At 40.9% G+C, this 24,657-nt stretch overlaps 2 protein-coding genes across 2 annotated transcripts; one reads left to right on the top strand and one right to left on the bottom strand.

The window, feature by feature from the left end:
• The first annotated feature begins 201 nt into the window (after positions 1-201).
• On the top strand, positions 202-15,991 carry COPB2 (COPI coat complex subunit beta 2). Its single transcript, XM_061378887.1, has 22 exons — positions 202-360; positions 2,000-2,137; positions 2,749-2,835; positions 4,593-4,719; positions 5,763-5,911; positions 6,152-6,298; positions 7,549-7,648; positions 7,778-7,920; positions 8,228-8,427; positions 8,999-9,109; positions 9,398-9,486; positions 9,568-9,674; positions 9,948-10,091; positions 11,075-11,205; positions 11,501-11,708; positions 11,795-11,905; positions 12,696-12,910; positions 13,162-13,254; positions 13,335-13,515; positions 13,639-13,707; positions 15,161-15,253; positions 15,641-15,991. The coding sequence occupies exons 1-22, from the start codon at positions 358-360 to the stop codon at positions 15,734-15,736; spliced, it is 2,742 nt and encodes a 913-aa protein (XP_061234871.1). The 5' UTR covers positions 202-357; the 3' UTR covers positions 15,737-15,991.
• Positions 15,992-16,466: 475 nt separating this feature from the next.
• Positions 16,467-23,407, bottom strand: MRPS22 (mitochondrial ribosomal protein S22). Its single transcript, XM_061378945.1, has 8 exons — positions 23,218-23,407; positions 22,877-23,031; positions 21,513-21,677; positions 19,544-19,687; positions 18,978-19,061; positions 17,891-18,036; positions 16,910-17,018; positions 16,467-16,639 (listed from the first exon to the last, which is right to left on the bottom strand). Exons 1-8 carry the CDS (start codon positions 23,390-23,392, stop codon positions 16,547-16,549), a joined length of 1,071 nt encoding a protein of 356 aa, XP_061234929.1. The 5' UTR covers positions 23,393-23,407; the 3' UTR covers positions 16,467-16,546.
• Between the last annotated feature and the right edge of the window lie 1,250 nt (positions 23,408-24,657).

The following is a 24,657-nucleotide window of genomic DNA, read 5'->3' as shown; positions in this document are numbered from 1 at the left end:
CACCCTCATCACCATCACCATTAATTGCCACATCACCACCATTAATTACCCAGCCGGGAGGCCTGAGGTCGCACCAATCTCCATGCACAGCAAAGGCCGCCTCACTGAGTCCCTCACAGCCCCTTCACGGCTCCCACGCACCAAAACTACAACTCCCAGCATGCCCTGCAAGCACAGTCAAGGGAGCAGCCATGGCCTACATAACCCGGCATCCCGCGCGGCCGCTTTTATCTCGCGAGGACCAGGGGCTCCCGGCGTGGCTCTCGCGATAGTGGCGGGTCCGGAAGCTCCACGTCGTCGGGTTGGTGTTTAGCCGGTCCGCGACGACACCTCGGCGGGCGGCGCGGACGCGGGGCCATGGTGAGTGCGGGACTGTGAGGAGAGGCGGAAGGTGGACATGGAGTCAGGCCCGTGAGGGGAATGGGAAGTGAGGAGGCTTCGGAGGATGCCAGGGCCCGTGGCGAGCCGGGCCTGGAGGTGTCGGGGACCTGCCTGAGGGAGTTGGGCTTGGCTCTGGGCAGGACAGGCCCTTTGACACAGGCTTCCCTCTCTCATAGTATCTGAAGAACCTGTGGTGCTGTTCTGTGGTTTAAATAATACGACTCAATAGGAAGAAAGTATTTGAAAGTCCTCCAATATCCCTATGGTTGAACTCGCAGAGCAAATCCCTTGGGTTCCTAGTGTGGTATTCATCAAGCGGTCCTAACGGGTGTAAAAGTGCTTTGAGTACGTGTTGCAGTTAACTTCTTAGGTCAGCAGTAGTGTGGTCCTTAGTAATAAGTTTTAAGGATAAGCACAGAATCATGTGTGATTACCTTGCCTCATTTTCTAGTATGTATGGCGGGAGCAGTAAACCATAAGTTCATTCTCTACTGTCAGGAATGGTTTTGGTTGGAAGGGACCTTAAAGCTCCAACCCTTTGTCACAGGCAGGGATGCCTTTCACTAGAGCAGGTTGCTCCAAGCGCCATCCAACCTGGCCTTGAACACTGCCAAGGATGGGGCAGCCACAGCTTCTCTGGGCAAACCCTGCCAGCGGCTCAGCACCCTTACAAGGAAGAATTTCTTCCCAGTGTCTGATCTCAGTCTCCCCCGTCAGTTTAAAGACATTCTGTGTGTCCTGTCACTACAGGCCCTTGTCAATGGTTCAGATTTCAGATGTCATGTTCATAAATTAAAGATGCTACATGACAATTAGGTATCTTTTTCTCCTTGCAATGTCTAACGTACATAACTTCAGTTTTTGCTAAGTTTATTCCACCACTAAAAATGCATAGCACTTTGGTCAGATACTACCCATTCAGTTCTCTGAGCTAAAATGCCAGCAGCATTAAGTGAGCTCAACAGTCTTTGAGTGTCTAAATGAATCTATAATGCCTTAAATATTTTAGAAAATCACTTTGCAGTACTTCATGTCTTTAAAATACTCCAGCTTTACGTTGCCAGTGATGAAGGTGAAAGCCTTCTTTATAAGGGAAAGACTTAAAACTTTCCCTTCTGAAGTGTTTACAATGTAGTGTTGCATTCTGAAACATAATATTGGGATTACAGAAACAAGTTTATGATGGGCAGATGTTGTGTTAGCGTGTGATAAGTGGATTTTTCACCTGTTTTTCAGGTGAAGCAGGAGAAATACTGATTTTCTATTGGTTGTGTTAGAAGCGAGTTCTCTTTGCTTTGGTACTTGAGGGACACAGGGAAGATGTGTAGTGCATTCTTCTGTTTTGGCTGTGATGAAGATACTTTATACAATATGAAAAAATTCTGAATTTCACAAAAGTGAATTAAATTGTCCCATTGCCATTGGTGGGGATGTGATGTTTCAGAAACCCCTACAAAAAAACAAATAAGCAGATGGGTAGAAAAGAATCTGTCTGCTTGAAAAAGAGGATTGAGTCCTTTTATTTTAAGATTTAACTTCAGCTTTCCTTCCTGCATCATATTTCTCTCTCAGTTTTGTGTGGGATAACCTGGTATTCTCAATTCTTTTCCCCCTCTAGCCTCTCCGACTTGATATAAAACGGAAGCTAACAGCTCGGTCTGACCGGGTGAAGAGTGTAGACTTGCATCCCACTGAACCATGGATGTTGGCTAGCCTTTACAATGGCAGTGTCTGTGTTTGGAACCATGAAACACAGGTGATGATTTTGGTTTTCCCATATTATGAAGTCTTTGTAACTGACGGATGTGTCAATTCTAGTTTTCAATACTAGATACACAAGAAGATTCTTAAATCGCTGTTGCTAATTGACTACATTCTCCAATGTCTTACTGCAAAAGTGACTGTAATAGTAGACAAGGAATATCTTTAGCTGTGACTTTAATTATGTTTTCTTTCCTAAAAATTTACTTGTCAGGATTATCTCCTTTGTGGATTCCTTGCAAATGAATGCCTTTCCTTCTGAAAGGTTAGGTGTCTCTGGCTTGTCCCTGCCATCTGTGAGGGCTGTAGTAACTGTTAGACCTTTACCTGTCTATCAAGTATAGTTGAAATTGAGCAGCAGCTCCACAGCCATTCGGAGGTGGGTTTGGGTTAAGAATGAATGGAGAGCATAAAGATGTTAAAAGAACAGAAGAGGCAAGTACCTCCTTTTTTGGAAAGGTGTGTTCCTTTTGAGAAGCATGCATGTAGTGTTACAGGATTCCTGGAGAGTAGTCAAATGCAACATAACAAAACATAGTAAAAAATCCAAACATATCAAATCTGGTATTTTCTCCACTGCTATGAACTTGTTCTTTTTATTTTTAGACTCTGGTGAAGACGTTTGAAGTGTGTGACCTACCAGTGAGAGCTGCCAAATTTGTGGCAAGGAAGAACTGGGTTGTTACAGGAGCTGTAAGCTATTGCTGTCTTGCAATTTCCATATGGAGTAGTACTTTCTCCAGTTTATTTTCATGCTGTTCCTTTGTAGACCACATAATAATATGATTTGTTAGGAATTTGTAGAAAAGAAAGGAGTCTTTTGTTACTCTTCCCCAAAAATTCTGCTCATGAAGTAAGCTTAGAAACTTAAACTTCCTGTTTGGAAGGAGGGCAGCCCTTTTTGTTAACTAATACTGCACGTAGTGCAAGTTCAGTCTAGATCTAACTGTTACTGGAACACACTCAGTATCCAGTTTTGACTTAATATTAGTGCTACTTCAACTAAGATGAAACTATTGACTATTCGGGATAAGGTGACTTAGAAGATTCTTTCTACCTTTGTTCTTGGTAGTATAAAAAATATATATATTTTTTTTTTTTAGTGTTACCGCTAGAAAAATCCTCTGCTTTTATTCCATGAGTCTACCTTTAGTGGAATAGTTTTATTCTAATGTTGGTGACACATCTTCCTTGATGGAATGAGTGGGTTTTGTCTAAATTGAGGTAATGCATAAAATGTTCATCTCTAATTTGTTTCTAGTCTTCTGCCTTAGACACAGAGTAAAAAAAAATTGCTGTTATTTCGTTGTCTCATGCTGCTGTGCTGCACTTCCTTCAGGCATGCATAAGTTAGCACTGCTTCCCAAGAAGTACAACACTGCCCCTTTGGCATCTCATGAGTTCAAATATCTGCATGGGAACTGGATTAGAAACTGGTGAAATTTAGTCCCATTTTTACTTTTAATCAGTTAATTTCACTGGTATCAGTTTCTTGATCTGATTCAGTGTGCAGTTGTATTTGTCCTCTCTTTCCCAAGGGAGGCTGCAATGCTGTAGCAAGAAGTGGTAAGGAAAGGGCAAGACAGCTGCTCTCAGCAACAGGGCTGGCTGACTATGAAACAGTGACATCAGTCATTGCTTGTCCTGTGTGTTCCATGTTCATTATACTGATAGGCTGGTCTCAAAAGAACATAATTTTCCTTTTGTGCTGTTCTGATGAGTGTTTTCTGTAGATGTTGCTGGTTAAACAGGCATGTGTGTGAAAGAGGATAAGTAAATGCTTTGGATAAAACAAGTAATGTAGAGTTTATCACAAAGCTGCATTTACTCCAATGGCCTTGTAAGTCATAGTCACGTGCTAAAAGAGAAGTGTTACCTGATGTTTTATTCCTTGTCAGATTGTTCTCCAATTTTGTTTTTATTTTAAAGTTTTGAGAGTACTGCTTGTAATAATACTGTATCAGACATAAAATTATATCCAGTACTCACCCCCTAAATAAAGCTCAACCTGAGAAAATAAAGTTGAAATCGCCTTTCCACAAGATTTGGAGCTGCAATTTCTTTCCTTCTGGCCCCACAGTATTAAACTGTAAATTTTATGTTGGAGGACTTCATTGTGATATGAAGCATTAATGATTCTGAAAGCATTTTTGCACTTTTCCTTAATTTTAAGTCAAAATATTGTTTTTAATAGGCGTTTTAAAATTCAAAATTTAGGTGAAGTTTTTTCAGTTTTATCAATGGCCTGGAATAGGGTTGGGTAATTTATAGACTTCTGAGTCAAAGCATGCTTTGTATCATTAGCAGTGTACACAATATACGTTTTCTTAACCATTTTGTTGTTAGAGGCTCTTCAATGGTAGAATATATTATTTTGTAGCTACCCTGCTTGAACATAAGGTGTATTATACAGACTCCTATTTAAAGGTGGTTTTTCTTCCCGTACGCAGGATGACATGCAAATCAGAGTTTTCAATTATAACACCTTGGAAAGAGTTCACATGTTTGAGGCCCATTCAGATTACATTCGTTGTATTGCAGTGCATCCCACGCAACCTTTCATATTGACAAGCAGTGGTAAGAGTTCTTTGGTATATTTGTATATCTGTTAACCAGCTATATTTAGGCTTTTGTTATCTGTCTGTTGAGGGGTTGATGTTTTTTCCTCTTTCTGCTGAAACAGGAATCCTTGAGCAAGTAGCAAATGTGACAGTTGTCACTTCATGTTATTTGTTTGCCAGATACATTCATGTTTTTTTAATGGAATATCATCTGTACTTATAACTTAAAATGTAATAGCTTATGTTAGGGAAGAAACCTGTTGCTTAATATCTGTGCTAAGTATTTGAGAGTTTGCTGCACTGAAGTTCTGCTTAAAAAAGAAATTACATAAAGGTTTGGATTGTGTTTTCAGCTGTCCATGTGACTTGCAGCAGCAGGTAACTTGCATCTTTCTTCCCCAAGAACTACTGAGCTATCTTATTTGAGGTGATCGATATGATGCATGATTGGAAGATCATAGTATCCCAATAAATCTTGCCCAGGAACATCTGCATCATGTGACTCAGGCCTTTTCATTCCTGGAAATGTTACTAATATAGTCAGAGCTCTGCAAGAATGCAGAGAACTTTGTGAATCAGAAGCACCATATATTTCTGTTTCACTGTTGAAGCTAATATATTTACACTTCAAATAAAGGTGCTAGGAAGCTTGTTTGTCTCTGCTTTCTATTCCTTAATGCTCATCAGAGTAGGTGCTGCGCAACAAAGCACAGGTTGAATTCCTGAATATCTGCCCAGTATTTTAAGATTAATAATTCAATAACTAAATATCCTGTCTTAATCTCCCCTTTTTAAGACAGATGTATTGCTTATTTAATTTTATCACTATTTTACTGGACAGTCTATTTGAGAAATTTGTACTGCCTGTGGTCCTCCTGCACGGAGGGACTGGAAATCTTACAGGTGAAAAATACACTGGGTATTAGTAACACCTCCTTTCAAGGGGGAAGGGATGAGTGAGCATTTTAATGTATTAAGGATTCTATAGCTGAAGAAGATAAGTATTAGAATATATTAAAATAACCAAAGCTTGGCTGTTGGTTTTTATCTCTTTTTCAGATGACATGCTCATTAAACTCTGGGACTGGGATAAAAAATGGTCTTGTTCTCAGGTGTTTGAAGGACACACCCATTATGTCATGCAGATTGTCATAAACCCAAAAGACAATAATCAGTTTGCCAGTGCCTCTTTGGACAGGACAATCAAGGTAGAGAAACTGTAACTTGGTTTTTGGTTTTGGGGTTTTCTTTTTCATCAGTAAGTAAATATCAGAGCACACAAACCAATAATAATGTATGGACAATGGGTCAGAATTCTTAAAAGAAGGTGCAAGAATAGAATTTTTCCTGAACTGGAATTGTAAAGTACATCTGAATACCTGCTGTGTTTGGCAAGGTTGGCCTGAATGCCAAAGATTTAAGAACTGCATGCATTTTTTTCTGAGCAGGTCTGGCAGCTTGGCTCTTCTTCACCCAACTTTACCTTGGAAGGCCATGAGAAAGGAGTGAACTGCATTGACTATTACAGTGGAGGAGACAAGCCATACCTTATTTCAGGCGCAGATGACCGGTTGGTTAAGATCTGGGACTACCAGGTATGTCTTCACCCTTTCATAATCTTTTATGCAGACTGCCAAAGCAAAACCATTAGTGAAGAAACAGAAAAAGAGGGAAAGTACTTGAATGCACAAACAGTTTTTTGCCTCATTTTTCCTTGGAAAGAAGAAAGTGGGGATGAAATATTTAATGACTTGTATGTAAATAAAAAGAAAAAAATAATTAACCCTTGAGAAAAGCTGCTGTGCATTTAAAGAACTTCGAAGTTAATTTGAAGAATTAAATCTGAAATAAGGTTGCCATTATTAACATTAAGGATTTTTCTTCTAATGTAGTAATCGTGCTTTTTGAACTTCTCTCTTTGGTGGGTTAAATTGCTCCTCTTCTATGTTCAAATGTAAATTACTTTTTTTTTCCTCCCTTTTCTTGGTTCCCTTCCCTCTCCTTTTTCATCCTGTGCACATTACCATAGGCACACATGTGCATGCAGAGACACGTGTGTACATTGACTGTTTGCAGGGGTCATGAAGTGACTTGTTTTGAGTGCCTTACAAGAAAGGGAGATTGGATCCAGGGATTCAGTTTTGTTGCTGGAACTTAGAACTCTTAAGTTCTTCCTGTGCATAAGTGCATGAAGGGCCAGAAGGGCAAGATAAAGTTTGTTAGTAGTACTTTCTGGCTGCTAAACCATGTTGCCCTAAAGTAAACCCGTTTGGAAGGTAAAGCTGCTGCTGTTCAAGTATGCAGTACAGTAATGACTTTTGCATAATGCTGCTTCAGTTTTGCCACCATGGACAGTTGTATCATGTTGTCTAATCTGAGTTGTCTCGAGCAGAATAGTCCTTCCTTGCACAGCAGTGTGAATAAATAGTCTCAAAAAAAGACAATATTAGGTGTCTTCACCTGTAGTTAGATTCAGACAGATGTTTTGCCCTGATGTCGTTTTCTTGGCAGCAAGCTCAGCTTTCTATCTTCCTTTAATCTGTTGTGCTGCATAGCTCTGAGAAAGCATATCTTCTAGGCAGAAACACATAAAAAAATAGAGGAAAACAACAGTGCCAAGGGAAATTAATATTTTCTTCTGGGGAGGATAAATTAACTCAATACAATCATAGTTTTTAGTCATGCTATTGTTTGAGCATCTTGGAAATAAATGTTATTGGAAGAGATCTAGAGAACTAGCTTTTCAGGTAAACTTTGGATCTGGGGGTAGACCTTCTCTTTCAAGAAATGAAAGGTAAAAATGTAGCAATGTGTTTATTGTCTTTACCTGTGCTTATTTTTCCAGAATAAAACCTGTGTGCAGACACTAGAAGGACATGCTCAGAATGTGTCGTGTGTCAGCTTCCATCCTGAATTGCCTATCATTATCACAGGCTCAGAGGATGGTAATTTTGTGTTTTCTGATGCATAAAGGATAGGGGAGGAACTTAAGGGAGTATTCTTCTTGTGGTGTGGCTGCACACCTCCTGCCCTTGCACTGAGTGATAAAAGGCATGTGTTTTCTTTGCCTCTAGGAACTGTGCGCATTTGGCATTCAAGCACTTACCGCCTGGAAAGTACCCTCAACTATGGCATGGAGAGGGTGTGGTGTGTAGCCAGTTTAAGAGGATCCAATAATGTGGCATTGGGGTACGACGAAGGCAGCATTATTGTTAAGGTACAGTTAATGATTTGAAATGAGAAATGGTGATTCATCACTGTCCTGTGTATAGGGCAAGGGATTTCTGTTTTGGTGATATGTAAAACAGGGAAATACAGCATTTTAGTTTGCATTTTCAGACAGAGGCATGTCATTTCACTAGACTGGGTGACATGGTCTAGGGTGAGGAGTCCTTGGCAGGGGCTTGGAACTAGATGATCTTAAGGTCCCTTCCAACCCAAACCTTTCTGCGTACATGTGTTCAGCTGAAAAGAAATTCAGTGTATTTTCTGCATCTGCTCAATTGTTATGCTACACTTCCTAGCTTGGCCGTGAAGAACCTGCCATGTCCATGGACGCAAATGGAAAAATTATTTGGGCTAAACATTCAGAAGTCCAACAGGCCAACTTGAAAGCTATGGGCGATGCTGAAATCAAAGATGGAGAAAGATTGCCACTGGCTGTAAAGGACATGGGGAGCTGTGAAATCTATCCTCAGACAATTCAGCACAACCCCAATGGACGGTAATAGATTTAAGAACAAAATACTTTTAACATTTATGATTCCTTTTTTTTTTTTGTTCTTTCATATTGGAAACCTTTTTGAATGGTAGATATTAGTTGCATGTGTGCTGGTGGCTGGTGAAAGAGGTGTGTCAGTCCCAGGTACTGTAACATTAAGATAATGGGCTTCACCTGTAAGAGCTCACCACTTGAGCAGACAAGTTGGACACTGTTGGTAGAGGAAGAAGCATGCAAACAAAATATATGAGGTAATAGCAGCGAACCACATCCTTTTCTCATTTCTCTTGAATTGTCTTTTGTTAACAGATAAATTAAAAGGTAAAGGGATCCAAGACACAAGAACTGCTCAGTGGAGACAAAGAAGAGAGAATAGGAAATAGCTAGCAATATGCAGCAGAGCAAAATCCAGTTCTGTGTCATTTTTGCGATATACAAAGCTCTTTTATTGTGTCTGCATGAGCAGTGATTATATTGGGCTAGGGGCCTTTGACTTTTAAAATCATTTATCTACTTGATTATGCCTGTTGAACTGAACACAGTATCTGACAAATGCATCTGTCTTGTGCTCTAGGTTTGTAGTAGTGTGTGGTGACGGTGAATACATCATCTACACAGCTATGGCTTTGAGAAACAAGAGCTTTGGTTCTGCACAGGAGTTTGTGTGGGCACATGATTCTTCAGAGTAAGTGTTGCAGATGCTCGTCTTTGTATTACCTTAACTTGCTGCTGCTAGTGTTTAAGTTGTACAAACCACCCTGGCCTGAAGACTTAAAACCTGTGTGGATAATGAACTCTGAGTAACTTTCCTACTTTAAAATTTCTTATTTCCAGCACTCTCCTAATTACTGAAGATAAATTAAATGTGGTTGTTTTGTAGCAGCTTATGAATGCAGTATTTCGCTGCTTTGAAAGCTGAATGGTGCCTGGGATTGTGTGGTTTTATTTCTTTTACAATGCAATCTCTCTTTAGATATGCAATCAGGGAGAGCAACAGTGTTGTAAAGATATTTAAAAATTTCAAAGAGAAGAAGTCATTCAAACCTGATTTTGGAGCAGAAGGTAAGAATTTACCTTTCAATATAGATATGTTGGTGCATTTTTTGTACAGTGTGGATTTCTTCCACATTTATTTTCTTGCAGGCATCTATGGTGGCTTCCTGTTGGGAGTCAGATCTGTTAATGGTTTGGCATTCTATGATTGGGAAAACACGGAATTGATTCGCAGGATTGAAATTCAGCCCAAACATGTGAGTTTCTAGACGTGACTGAAGATACTCAGTGTTTACTGATTGCTTTGTTTTTTACTAAATTGTTCATTTTTCTTGATTGAAGCCGAGCTAATGATGGAAGTAATAACTTCAGTTTCTTGGTCATGTAGCAGAAAGGGAAAATAATCCCTGTATGTGTTGCCTTCTCGGGTTGTAGAGCTATTGTTAGAGGTAGTATGTTTTAATTTGTATGTTCTCCATTCTTAACCTGGAGTCTCTAAACCAGTGCTGTTGTTGATTCTGATTATGCAGATTTTCTGGTCTGACTCGGGTGAGCTTGTCTGCATTGCTACAGAAGAGTCATTCTTCATTCTGAAATACCTGTCAGAAAAAGTTGCAGCAGCCCAAGAAACACATGAAGGTGTCACTGAAGATGGAATTGAAGATGCTTTTGAGGTACTTTCCATTAAAAAAAAAATGGAATAGGATTAGAGCAGCCTTCAAGTATCTGAAGGGGGGCCTACAAGGATGCTGGAGAAAGACACTTCATCAGGGACTATAGTAATAGGACAAGGAGTAATGTGTTTAAATTTAGAGGAAGTTCAGGTTAGACGAAAGGAAGAAGTTCTTCATGGTGTGGTGAGGCACTGGCAGAGGCTGCCCAGAGGAGTGGTAAATGCCCCATCCATAGCAGTGTTCAGGTTGGACAAGACTTGGAAGAACTTGGTCTAGTGGAAGGTGTTCCTGCCCATGGCAGGGGGTTGGAAGTAGATGATCTTCAGGTCATTTCCAGCCCAAACCAGTCTGTGATTCTGTCATGGAAGCAAACTTAGTCCTTACTGTAGTCCTAATAAATTTTAGTTTCTAAAACACCAAGTACCACATGGTACACATGTGCCTGAGGAAAGCTGTTAATCATTTGACTTTGGTGAGAGCATCCCAATTTGAATGCCAGTATGACAGACCTTTGTGCCTGCATTTCTCATTGGACATCTGTTTACTCTTCTCACAGAGTTATAAAGGTTATTTTTACAACACTTTTGGGTACCATGTTTCCATAGCTTAAACTTTCTCTGCAATTTTCACATTTTGAAATGTTACTGAAATTTGAGAAGTGGGGGGAAAAAATAAAAATCATGCTGTGAAATGTCAGCAAAACATTTCAGAAGGAAAACAGTCTTTGATTATGTTGCTTAATGCTTAGCTTGGTGCTTGTTTTGTAGTTTTATAATTGGCTTACTTATGAATTAAGGTAGAGATCTCTTATGTTTACAGCATTTGTGTAAAACTAAAAGCATTTATATACTTCTAATCTGTATCTAAACTTATTTTTGCAAGTGTTAAATACATAATATTAAATTCAGTTTGAAAGTGCAGTAGTCTTACTGCTGCTTAAAAGTCCCTTTTTATATATCTAATTAAATCAAGTTAATTTGCAGGTTCTTGGTGAGATCCAGGAGATTGTGAAAACAGGCTTGTGGGTAGGCGACTGCTTTATTTACACGAGTTCTGTGAACAGGCTCAACTACTATGTTGGAGGAGAAATTGTCACCATTGCCCATTTAGACAGGTGAGTTGCTGCTTCGGGTTGTAAGCAATTGTTAAAGGTTCTCTCAACAAAGTTAGGCTAAGGTTGTCACCTGTGTTGCGCATTAATACTCTTTCTTGTGTATCATGCTAATGTGTAGTGGTAATGGGATTGTGGAGGAAAACAGCAGTGTTAGGTGAAAGTATATGTATAGTATAGTATATGTATATATGAACCTTTTTATGTGAGTATTCTTGCTGTCGGAGAGCTACTAGATTTTTTTTCTGTAGACTGGTAGTGGATTAATTCAAGATGAATATTCTTTGTTTTGTTTCAGAACAATGTATCTTTTGGGGTATATCCCTAAGGACAACAGACTTTATTTGGGTGATAAAGAGCTAAACATTGTTAGCTACTCTTTGCTGGTCTCGGTGCTTGAGTATCAAACAGCTGTGATGAGAAGAGATTTCAGTATGGCTGACAAAGTGCTTCCCACCATTCCAAAAGAACAGAGAACCAGAGTTGCACACTTTCTTGAAAAACAGGCAAGAAATCTACTGTAACCTTCTGTTAAAGGGTTTTTTGTTAAAACATCTGTTTGAGCCTTAACTGTCTAATTTTTTTCTTTTAGGGCTTCAAGCAACAAGCTCTTGCAGTATCCACAGATCCAGAGCATCGTTTTGAACTTGCTCTTCAACTTGGAGAATTAAAAATAGCTTATCAGCTTGCAGTGGAAGCAGAGGTAAACATACTGGATTTGGTGATTCATACTAGTTCTGAGTATTATGAATCTGAAGAGGCCTTTTAAGAAAAGACAAATTTATGTGGGGATGCAGTACTGCTCCTTGAACACTGTATAAATGCCTCCAACTTCCCCAATGAAGCTCTTCTGTCTGTAAATCAGAGTGATTTGAGCTGTGGGATGGAGGCAGAAGAAATGTTGTTTGCTTGGAAAACTACAAGAACTTCTGGAGAAAACAAAATGTGAACCAGGCCTTAATCTCCAGTATTTAACACTGAGAGGAGGGGTGACAGGACTGAAAACTTCTAGGCCTTTGTTCCAGCCTTGGCAGACTTAGACTGAAGCACTGGGAAGGCTGACAGGCAGAGATTTGTCCCATAGCTCTTACTCGGAGATATCTCAGTTTGTGTTGTAAACCAATAAAGTTAAGTGATAAAGCATGTTAACTTAGTTACAGACACAAATGCCTTTCTTATATTCTGAAGCTTAACTTAGGAGTTGTTACTGTTTAAATTGCCTAAGTTATTCCTACCTCCTCCTTCCATGCTTAATGAAAAACTGTTTATGTGGTGTAATGTTATAGCTGTGTAATGATAAAACTTGCTATATCATGCTGTGAAGCTGCAGTAAACATGGTATCTGAAAGGGAAGACAAGTTTATCTATGGGACATAGCACCTTCACAAGTAAACTTACATTTTAATGGTGGATAGCCTGAAAAATCTTTAAATGCTGCTCAGAAGTGCGAGGGTTATTTTTTGTCTCTTTCTTGCCCCTTTTTGTACTATTAGTCGGAACAGAAATGGAAACAACTTGCTGAGCTTGCCATTAGTAAATGCCAGTTTGGCTTAGCCCAGGAGTGTCTCCACCATGCACAAGACTACGGAGGACTGCTGCTCCTGGCCACAGCTTCAGGCAATGCTAACATGGTGAATAAGTTAGCTGAAGGAGCTGAAAAGGATGGCAAGAATAATGTGGCGTTTATGAGCTACTTCCTGCAGGGAAGGTAAGTAGCAAGCAAGAGATGAAGATAGTTGTGTTCTGCTTTCACAAGTACAAAGAACCTCCTCAGGTTCTTTAAATTATTAGCTACAGCTAACTTAAAACTTGATGAAGATTGTAGCAGGCACAGAGAAGCTGATGCTATTTTATGGCAGCTGCTACTTTAAAAACCTGAATGGAAAGCACTTTAATGGGATAAAGTGGTAATCTTACATAAAAAAGAACTCTGTAAAATCACATTTTAAAACCTTCTAGGCTCGACTCCTGTTTGGAACTCCTGATTAAAACTGGGCGCCTCCCAGAAGCTGCTTTTCTTGCACGGACATATTTACCAAGCCAAGTTTCAAGGTAACTTTTAAAGCACATGCAGAGCATTAATGGTATTGTCCAGGCTAGCTGTATGTAACAGAGACTGTTTGCATCTCCAGGGTGGTTAAACTGTGGCGGGAGAATCTCTCTAAAGTCAGTCAGAAAGCTGCAGAGTCCCTCGCTGATCCTACAGAGTATGAGAATCTTTTCCCTGGACTAAAGGAAGCTTTTGTTGCTGAGGAATATGTTAAACAAAGTCTTGCTGACTTGCGGCCAGCCAGGGAATATCCTCTTGTCACTGTAAGAAATGGGAGTTGTCTCTAGAAGAGCAACACTTGGTGCTGTGTAAAATCAACTTTAAGCAGGTCAGTGCAACCACTCGGACATTCCATGAACCTGTGTTTTTGGTTTTCTTACTTGTAGCCAAATGAAGAAAGAAACTTACTTGAAGAAGCAAAAGGATTTCAGCCTTCTGGAGTAATGGCATCTGAGGTCAGTGTTACTATTAAGTGATGAATTCAAAGAAAGAACAACTTTGCTGTTGTACGGTAATATTGTGTCACTAATGAACAAATCATTGCGCTTAGTGGCTTGACTGTAAGTGTTGCAGCTGACTTCTGTGTTCTTTTGTTTTAGGCTCTTAATCTACTTTTAACTACTGATGACTTCTTGACTACAGTTTTTTCTTTTGAGTGGTTACTTGCGCCATCTGTTGTTAGTATGTGTAATCACAGCATCTTACCACTGCACTTACCCTGCAGAAAACCAGTTTCAGCTGCGCATTCAAATGCTGCTTCCCCTGCTGCTAGCTTTCTAAAAGCTCAGTAGTTGGAACCTGGGCACTCTTGCATATTACAGGAATTAAAAATGTTTAATGTTATTTGCTAGTGTGTGGTTATGGAATAAGACTATTCTATATCTAACTGCCTAGGAAAGTCATCTCAAATATACTTTACATTTGAACATGAAAATCAGAATGTGAGAGCTTGTTAAAGACAGTGGTGTTGGCACAGCTCTTTGAGGCTATAAACTTCTAAAAGAACTGCAGTGGAAACAGAAGGAGAAAGAGGAAGTCACAACTTTCCCTTCTGTCTCCATGTTTTTCCTCATAGGAGATGTGCTACAAAGCTTGAGTGACAGTTCAGAGAAGTTAGCTTACTTGAGTTAACTGTAGTTATAAGTTAAGTCACCTTTAGTGACTGTGTTTGAGTATCACAAGAAGTATCACTACAGCACAATCAAACTTGTGTGCACATTTGTTAAAGAACATACAGAAATAGCATTGCACAAGTTATCTAAAGCAGATTGGAGCTAGTTTGTATTAGAAGCTGAAAACAAGACCACTGATGTCAGAATATCTTTGCATTCAACTAATGATTGCATGGAAGTCCTTAAAACAGCAGGTGTGTCTTACAGCTGAGGCTGAATATGGGAAGCTTTGCTGGAGTTAATGAATCTAAATACAGCTAATTGAATACTACCATTGTTGATCACTTACATTAAGATATAACTTGTGCAGCAGTTAAGAGAAAAGTGTTAAAGCACTACAGGGCATGGAACACAAAGCCCAGCCGCAGTACCAATATTGACTGCCTTTGCTAGAACGGCTGTGACAGTCTCAAATAGCCTTGTCTCTTTCCTGCTGCGGACCTTGAAAATCACTATGCTTTATAACAGCACTTCAGTATTTGTAATTTAACTGATAGTTTCTGAAGGTTGTTTTCATTGTATCAGTCCCATCATCAACTGCTTTAAATAAAACTAGGTGGGGAAGCAGTAGTCTCTACTGGAGTGAGGACTAGAATGCTTAAGGGCTGTGAAGAAGTGGTTCAAGAATTACTGTGGGAATCTCTGAAAAGGAACCACAGGGGCAGGGGAGGTTTATAGGTCTGCTGCTGTTGTCTTGCTTTTCTTAAAAGAACTTAAGGAATGTCTTTTTCATTAGAGGAAGGCTGAAGAACCAGCTCCATCTCCTAAACAAGATGTGATGAAGACAGTTTTACAGAGTTCTGATCTACTTCCAACAAAAGACCAAAAGGTACCAAGGTCTTTTTTCATGAGCAAGCACTAAACTCATTTTACATAAAACACTCCAACTGATAATGTGATTACACCAAGCTACTGGAAAATGTCACTGTCTACATTAATAGATGCAGACAGCTTGGGATGAGTACAGTGTATAATCCCTTCCTGCTGTACACAGTAACAGTTGGTCAGAACATGGTATAAAGTTACATCTCTGAGGTGCTTTCTTATCAAGAAGGTAGCTTCCCTCTACAGCTTATTCTGACATCTCTATTCCGACATCTCTATTCCATCCAACTGCCTCAGTTTGGTATTCTGCAGAATGTGTGAATACATGGTACAAGCTGGAGAACATGTAACCATATTAGCATCTGCTTAATCTAGATTTATGTTTTCCTAGACCCTCCTTGACTTGGAAGATGACTTGGATAACTTGGACCTCGAGGATATTGATACCACAGACATCAATCTGGATGAAGAGATCTTAGATGAGTGAACATACTATTTAAATGACCAAATCTGTTACTCCAAACAAGGAAATGAAGATCTGAGGGTTGTGTGCTCCAAGTTAATTTGATTTTTATACTGCCAATGGACCATGTACATGTAGAAAGAAGGGTGTACCCAGGAATTCTGAAAAAAAAAAAGAATCTGCTTCCAGTATGTTGAAAATTAAAGATGTAGGTCTGTTCCAGTGCGTACTGAAAAATCAATTATTAAGCAGTTCAATAAAACCCTTTTACCCATTCTATTCCTGAGTTCTCCCATTCTTAGCAATTCTACTATTCATAACTGTTTCAGTACTTTGTGTTGCAAATATTTCTAATGGGAGCATTGTAGTCAGTCATTACTATTCTAACCTCACTTAACATTTACACTGTTACTTCTTCACTGTGCTTTTTAGTTTGCATCTGTTAACAACAGTCGCTCAGTTACTATTCCAGCCACTTGTAGCTAAGCTGTATACCACAGCAGTGGTGTTAGACACCTCCCTGAAGCAACTTCTGCAGACCCTAAACATCAACAATTAAAATGACTTACAGCCAATTCTTTAGCTTCAAGAGTCCATTTACATTCATGTAGAGGAATTAAAGACACAGCGTATAATATCACTTCAAAGCTGAGGCCATGATGACTGCTGTAAGTTCATTTACTGAACTTTTGCAAATACAAGCTGCTCTAGTGCTTCTTACATACTTCAGTAAAAAAAGTGCTAGAACAGCGAGTTGGTTGAAGTATTTATTGTGGAATCCTGTACAGAGAACGTTTATAAACAGACTTAAAACATGAGGAACAAAGGTAAATTTCATGAAGCTGTAGAAGTAGCCATTGCTTCTTCATAAGCCTGGAGGGCCAATTGTATATAGCCTTCTCTCTGTGATTCAGTTTTTGCAAATGCCTGCAAACAGGACAGGAGAGACATTAATGTACAATTAAGAGCATCCCTGAATAATGGTATTTCATCACTCCTGTAGTACATCAGCCAGTGACAACCCAAATCCTAGAGCAGCTATATATAGTTTAAAAGATGGCACAAATCCCCCAACAAACCAGCATGTGTAACAGTCCTAGTTAAATACCCACTTCTTAAGGAGAAATTAGACTGAAACTTACTTCTGCTGTTTAAGAGCTTTATGTAGTTACATAACCTTAAAGTGGAAAAGCATACCTTGATCAGATCAAGTCCTTGAAGCTTCCCTTCCTTAGCTTCTTTTGCTGATGGACATTCAGGATGAAGCATGTGATACAGTGTAATTAAACTCGTAGCATCATCCAGCCTAAACAAATAAAGGCTCATTTGTAGTATTAGGTTTCCCTCAATACTTAAGAGGACTTAAAGGATATGTACTTTGCACACCACAGGCTTTCTTAAACTGCTTTCACTGGCTATATACTAACTGGGACATCTAGCTCAACAGGCATCCCATCTATTGCAAAGGCAACCTGTTCAAGAGAAGGCAGACCAGAAGCATGCGAGCACAAACACTCATCAGGTAACATATTTAACATAGTCATACTGCAGTTTAAGCCTGATGCTTAACTAAGCTGAAATCTCTGTGAAATACAATTAATTACCCAGTAACAAGAATTTAGCAGAACGACTGCAGAAACTTGTTAACATGGACTGCAGTAACCAGCATGTTTTACAGATGTAGTATTAGAAATCTTGTGACACCTCAGCTGCATTTAGAACTTGAACAGATGCTTTACATAAATGCAAGCATTAGCCAGAAGTGTGTGGTAGGTAAAGATGCTCCCAACTCCAGTAATATTAACTGTCCACACATTTCAATTTTTCCTTTAATTGATTCCCAAACTGGAACTTTTCTGTATTGCTTCTTATAGTTGAGTTTAAAAGTAGGACGTGACCACCTACTGAAAGCTTCCAACTTCAACAGTAGGGTTAAAAAAGGAAGAAAAGGGTGTGCCAATCTTAAAAGCCGAGAAAGTTGTTAGGCTTTAAGATCAGCCCTGGCCACAGCTGGTATGGTGCTTCCATTCAGCAACTATGTAACTAAAAGTTACAGGTAGCCTAAGATTTCATGCAAATGAAAACATGTTACATCTTCCAGAAATACTTCATTTTCAAGCACTGGTACTTGGTTTCTGTTTAGATAACCAGAATAGGTAAGTGACAAACACCACTTACAAGTCTCTGTTGATCATATCTATTAGTAAGCCATCCGTTTTCTTTCTGTTGACTAGATACCATACCATGCCTCCAAAGTGTCTTGTTGAACGGAGCAGGTCGTATTTGGCATGTTTCTCAATGTCATCATACGTCCGATGATGAACCTATACACAGAAAAGTTTTCACTCATCAGCATAACCAGAGCTGGATGACAGTTTCTCCCCTGTACATCCCCGAGTTTCTATTTCCTCCCTAACGTGCAGGAGTAAGCAACAGCCTGCACCATGCAATACGAAAGCTTTATACATGTTATAATTCAAGGTAACACTGGGATAACCTAAATTTTTGCTACTTAGGGGTAGACATCCTTGTGTTAAGAGAAAGCTAAATACTAGCTGTGTGCTAAAAATCTGGTAAGGGAGGGACATGTCCTCTGAATCTTCACTGCTGTCAAGTTGTAATCTCTCCCTTAAGGAGAAAAATACTAGAGCAAAGAGGTGAAATTTTACTTTGAGGAAAAGAGACTTGAAAATTGTTTAATAGAAGTTACATTCTCAGTGCCTTGAGAAATTACTACAGTTTAAAGAGAAATAAACATTTTAAAGGCAAGTATAGATTAACCTATTCACCAGTAACTAGATTTCTGCTAGAATTGTATTTTTTGTACCTGGTCTTTGCCAAAAATAATACAGTGCTCTCAGGTGCACTTTGGTCTATTATCTACCCTGTTCTTTCAAATCCCAGTGCAGCAGTCACCATGACTTGAGTGAGCACAGCTCTAACTGTGGTCACTTACAGGCATCATCATTACTTCTGGTTTGATACAAAGCCCCCACTACGTAAGGGCTATTTTTATGCATCTGTAGTTCTTTGTATACTGTGGAAATTACTTAAACAGAATCCTGGGTTACTTTTCTACAAGAAAAAAAAATAAAGAAGATAACAGGTAATCTGTACAGGGAAAAAAGAACACGCAAACAGCACCTCTGATGCCCAGATAATGCTGATGGCTACTGCTGTGGGAAACCAGGACATGGTTATAGAACAAACCCTTAAGTTATTCATTAATGCTATTTATACTAGAAAAAAAGGAAAGTGAACTCACTCTGATATAGTCAGCTGAATCTGGCTCAAACTGAGCAATGCACATGTTGAGGACATCCTCATGACGGTCTTGCTGAAATACGGTCTAAAAAAACAGTTCAAATTCAGGACTACATTCTGAATCACACCATTCCAATGCTCCAAAATCAAAACAGCAGCCACAACATTTCTGTTCTAGGCAACATTTACACTGAGCATCCCCTTTAATCATGAAACAAAATGAATAAGACTATAGGAACTGCTTTAATGGTATTGTATTAATGTTTCTTTGATTTATTTTTCCCTTGAATTTTTCAGATTAAACGTGATTTCATCAAAGCAGAACAAATTAGATGTGGATTTCTGATATTTGCACCTACCCAGGATTTACCTTGCCCTAACCTGAAACTTCATTGCAAGTACTTTAACGAAGTTTCAATGATAAGCAATTGTTCAAAAGAGAATTCAAGCAGCTTAAAACCTAACAGCAGACTGGTTTACTCAGAGTTACTCTCTCCATCTAGCACAGCTTCACTGTCCGAGCACAGTTAAGTAAAAATCATCAGTTTCCAGACCCAAAGATCTTACCCCAAGGTGTTCATCCTTGAATAGCACTGGGGGAATAACTCTGCGCCCTTCTTGCGGGAAGAATATCTGTATCATTCTGTCTCGCTCGTCCCAAGTTGCTTTGCGTAACACACCATTTGGTTCTCTAACAACAATGAAACGTTCCTGAAAAGAAGGTAAAGAAAGCATCATCTCCCAAAGCCTGCTCTCTCTGTAGCCAGAACCATTGCAAAAAGATTTTATTTTGCCGAAGTCCTTCTGCACCTAAACTCACACTAAAAAAAAAGTTTCTAGTTGGTTGATGCTATGTGCTAGATGCATCATTTCTCCCTTGATACCTGCTCACCAAGTGCTACATTTTCACCTTAATTTTACTGTGTGACATAACTGCATGAGCCCACGCTGAGAGCTACAAGTCTGTGAAGTTTACAGAGATAGGTTAACTAATAGCAAGAGAAAGGAGTTAGTGTTGCTGCCAGCCTGATTGATGCATTTAATAACACACACTGAGGTAAGAAGGGAAGAGTCTTTTTCAGCTGTTTCAGAGGTAGGTGCTAGAATCAAGTAAGGGCAAGTGCAAAACAAAAAATGCAAGTTAAAAAAAACCCACACTTGTATCTCTTCACAAGCATATTTGATTTAGGCAGCACACAGGAAAGTCTGTTGGAACGAGGAAGTTCTCAATACACTGAGGCAGAAAAATAAATAGCAGGTACCTGGAGAGAGTTCTCAGATGGTGTAGTAGATCAGAATCACACAATTCTTTAGGGTTGGAAAGGATCTCTGGAGATCATGTAGTTCAACTGACTACAGGCATTTAACTGAATTCTACTCTCCTGATCATGACCCTCTGAACTCTGCCATTCAGCCAGTTCTCAATCCACCTCACTGTCCATTCAAGTAACCCACATTTCCAAAGCTTACCTATGAGGATATTACAGGAAACAGTGTCAAAAGCCTTGCTGAAGTTGAGGTAGATATAACTCACTGCTCTCCACTGTCATGGTGTCAAGATTTACCCTTGGTGAATCCATGATGACTACTCCTGATGACCTTCTTTTGTTCTAGACACTTGCTGATGACCCCCAGAATGACCTGTTCCGCCTCCCTTCCAGGGATGGAGCTGAGGCTGACTGGCCAGCAGTTTCTGGGGTCCTCCTTCTTGCCCTTTTTGAAGATAGGAGTTACACTGGCCTTCCTCCAGTCATCAGGCACCTCTCCTGTTCTCCATGATCTTTCAAAGAAAGAGGACAGCAGCAGAGCAACATCTGCCAGCTCCCTCACTACCCATGGGTGTATGCCATCAGGGCCAGTGGATTTATGGGTGTTAAGTCTGACTAGCCTACCCCTAACCCAACCCTCTACGACCAGGGGCAAGTCTCCCTTTCTCCAGCCTGGGAGACTGGGCAATTCATTTCACGGTATTATCACCATATGCATGTTTGAACCATGGAGACTTCTGAGAATCATAACTACTTGCTAAGGAATTTTCCAGTCTCTTACTATTGGCACCTAAGACAATCCGGATGTTTCATTAAACAAAGCAATCTTTACCCCAATGCTCCATAATTCTATTTGACGACTTTCTTCACAGCTTTCCTGAGAATTTACTTTTATCACTTACTCAGCTTTCTTTTGCCACTGTGAAGTAACTCCATCTTTTGGTCTATGCCCAGTAGTAAGTAATCCAGTTCCACAGAAAGATTCTATGAAGTGTGGAGGAGCACGCCTAGCATATCACAAGCATCTGCTTTTGAAATAATTAATCACCTACCCCACAGCCCCCACAAGACTGCTTTCGAGTACTGGAATGTCAGTCATTATCAGTCTTAAACATTTAGAAATACATTTCTTTGTATTCCCTTGTACCAGACTGAACTTGCAACTCCTCAGACTTTTTACAAACTAGCAGAACTATACTTTATTCAAACCTAAAGGTTAATTTGAAATTAACAATGATAAGGTCTTGAAAGAATACACTGTTACTTACACGATGTGGAACAGAGTAAGTTAGATCTGTAAAGACATATTTTGTAGTTTCAGTTCCTTCAAGGAATTTGTCTTCTGCTAAGACATCATTAATTGGCTCTCGTTCATCCAAAACAGGGGGCATGATTAGTTTTTCTTTAGCTTTCTCAATGGCTTTTCTTGTGGCCTTGGAAAAGGAAAAAAAATAGTTAAATTTTACAGTTAACTAAAAAGCTAACATACAATTTTTGGACAAACATGAGAAATGAGACACTAATTCAGTCTGCAGGTAGATGAATCACAACTGAACAATATACCACTACTGCAGCTTGGGCAAACTGGTACAGTTTGTTCCTAAACAAAAATGTATATACACTACTGCAAACACCAAGTGTATTTTAGTTATTTTATCATGGCAAATTTCCTCCAAAGCATAAGCCACAGTCAACAATTTAGGGAAAGAGAATAATTAAAAAAACCTGTTACTCAAGAAAACAAAAAAGCATCTGATTTCTTTTCATATTCCACAATAAATCAAGAGAATTTGTATAAATAAAGCTGACTATTTAAAGTAGAGAAACACTGATTTACACAAAACCTAAATGCTCTACGCATAGAGAAAAGTGGCTGGAGGCCACTCCAGACTCACGGAAAAGGACCCAAAGGTTCTGATTGACAGAGCTGAAAATGAGCAGTTTGTGCCTGGGTAGTCAAGAAACCACCAGCATCCTGGCCTGTATCAGCACCAGTGCAGCAGCAGGGCCAGGGCAGTGATCATCCCCCTGTGCTGGGCACTGGTGAGGCCGCACCTCAAATACTGTGCTCAGTTTCGGGCCCCTCACTACAAGAGAGTCATTGAGGTGCTGGAGTGGGGCCAGTGAAGGGCAATGGAGCTGGTGCAGGGCCTGGGGCACAAGTGTGATGGGGAACGGCTGAGGGAGCTGGGGGGTTCAGTCTGGAGAAGAGAAGGCTCAGGGGAGATGTTATTACCCCCTACAACTGCCTGAAATGAGGGTGGACCCAGGAGGTGGGTGGGCTCTGCTCCCAAGGAAGAAAGGATGGGACAAGAAGAAACGGTCTCAAGTTGTGCCAAGGGAGGTTTAGACTGGATATTAGTAACAATTCCTTCCCTGAAAGGTTGGTCAGACATTGGAACAGGCTGCCCAGGGCAGTGATGGCCTTGGCAGTGCTGGGGAACGGTTGGACTTGATGATCTTAAGGATCTTTTCCAACCTCATTGATTCTATGGTTCTAGGAAACAAGTAAAGAAATAGAAACGTTTTCAACAGCAGCATCAGAGGAAGCAGAAACACGAACTGTTACAGGAACACTACAAGGTTTTTGCTAAATCCACAGGTTATATCAACAAGAAGCTGAGCAGCCTACCTCTTCCAGCTGAGCTTCTGTCATCAGTTTGTATGTTGGGGGCTTAAGTTCCTTCTTCACCGGCCTAAATACCTTCTGCAGGTCAAGCCCTGTCATTTTGTACAGCAGATTCTGAACCGCTTCATCCGTGAAGGCAGGCTTGGCAGCTGTCCCTCCTGCACGAGCATTTCACACTGTTACTGCGGCCGGCGGGAAGTCGCGGCCATACCACCCTCTCCCACTGAAGACCCAAAGCAGCCCCACACTCCTCCGGCACTCCTCAGTTCACCACGAAAGGCCCTTACAAAGAGAGAGGGCTCGGTGGGGGAATCCCTGTTCCCATCCCTTCTTCCCTCACGTACCGCCCGCGGCTGCCGCGTCCTGCCCGAGCCCGCGCCGCGCACGGCAGCCCCACAGAGCCCGCGCCGCCCGCGACAGCCTTGCAGGGACCCACGCGCTAAGCGCCGCCATCTTACACACACGCCCCGCCCCTTCCCTTCGCCCCGAGGCGCGCCAGGAAATGGAGGCACCGTTCATCTCAACGTCTTGTCAGAGCGGGGCCGCAGGGGGGAGCTCACCTCAGGGGCAAAGATAGGCGGTCCCTCCCCGCCCGTTTTTAAACCGAAAAACCTCTTCCAGTGTGTTTGTGTGATTAAAACGCTGCCGAGGCGGAGGTGAGGACAGGTTAGGGTGGGAATTCATTCTGTTACGGCAAGCAGCGGGAGGAGGATGGGGAGCAGAGGGAGCCGCCTGCTTCCTCAGGTGGGAAGGGGATGTTGGCAGGTCTCCTCCCTTCTTGGGAGAAGGAGGACTTGAGGCCAGCGTGCACACTTGGCACAATTAAGCCAATGGTAAACAGCAACTGCTCAGGGACTAGAAAGCGTGTGAAGAGATAAGTGGATTCATTTCTTCAGAGGAGTAATGGAGCTGGTGGAGGGTATCGAGTGTAAGTCTGATGAGGAACGGCTGAGGGACCTGGAGGGTTTTAGTCTAGAGAACTGCCTTTCAGGAGGCTCGTGTGAGGAAGTGGCTGGTCTCTTTTCCCAATTAGCAAGGGGTAGGATAAGAGGAACCGGCCTCAAGCTGTGCTAGGGGAGGTTTAGACTGGATATTAGGAACAGTTTCTTCCCCAAAGGGTGCTCAGGCACTGGAACAGGCTGCCCGCGGCAGTGCTGGAGTCACTGTCCCTGGAAGTGTTTACAAACTGTCTAGACGATGCCCTCAATGGCCTGGTTTAGTGGTGGCCTTGGCAGTGCTGGGGAGCGGTTGGACTTAATGATTTTTAAAGTCTTTCCCAGCCTAGCTGATTCTATGATTTTATTATCAGCTGCTGGGCCTGGTGTCTCTATGGTAGGTCAGCTGACAGGGCAGGGGCTGCCTGCCTGAGAGGGAGAAATGTGGTAAATTGTGTCAAATTTAAAACCACACGTGGCTCTTGTGTATCTACTAATTTGGCACTTCCATGGTGACTGAAGGGACAGTTTAGTTGCCACGTGGTGGATTGTCTCCCTGGCGTGCAATACAAGGGAGTTCCAAATAACACCAGAAGTAGATATGCCTGGAAGTACTTACCTCCTGAGGAGTGTCTGTATCATGCACTGCTTCTCTCAGCCCCTGTTTCTGCAGGTGGTGAGTCTAGTCTTTTCATGTTGAGGGAGATTTCACATTTTTGTTAGTGAGGGCAAATTGTAGAGTCACAGCCTGGTTTGGGTTGGAAGGGACCTTAAAGCTTATTCAGTTCCAACCCTCTGCCACGGGACACCTTCCACTAGACCAGGTTGCTCCAAGCCCTGTCCAACCAG

Source organism: Neopsephotus bourkii, unplaced genomic scaffold (genome assembly GCF_033783945.1).
Source record: "Neopsephotus bourkii isolate Nb327-2 ecotype Australia unplaced genomic scaffold, CSIRO-AGI_Nbou_v1 NB_1768, whole genome shotgun sequence".
NCBI lineage: Eukaryota > Metazoa > Chordata > Aves > Psittaciformes > Psittacidae > Neopsephotus > Neopsephotus bourkii.
The sequence above is the reverse complement of the archived record's forward strand: the minus strand, read 5'-3'. Positions and strand labels throughout refer to the sequence as shown.

What these genes read in the sequence shown, in the direction of transcription:
- COPB2 (XM_061378887.1), top strand. An exon ending in ACCTGATTTTGGAGCAGAAG is followed by an intron (nt 9,487 to 9,567) that starts GTAAGAATTTAC and finishes ATTTTCTTGCAG; the next exon opens with GCATCTATGGTGGCTTCCTG. An exon ending in TTCCAACAAAAGACCAAAAG is followed by an intron (nt 15,254 to 15,640) that starts GTACCAAGGTCT and finishes ATGTTTTCCTAG; the next exon opens with ACCCTCCTTGACTTGGAAGA.
- MRPS22 (XM_061378945.1), bottom strand. Translation starts at nt 23,392, where the DNA reads ATGAACGGTGCCTCCATTTCCTGGCGCGCCTCGGGGCGAAGGGAAGGG. An exon ending in GGACGCGGCAGCCGCGGGCG is followed by an intron (nt 23,032 to 23,217) that starts GTACGTGAGGGA and finishes ATGCTCGTGCAG; the next exon opens with GAGGGACAGCTGCCAAGCCT. An exon ending in GATATGATCAACAGAGACTT is followed by an intron (nt 17,019 to 17,890) that starts GTAAGTGGTGTT and finishes TTATTTGTTTAG; the next exon opens with GCTGGATGATGCTACGAGTT.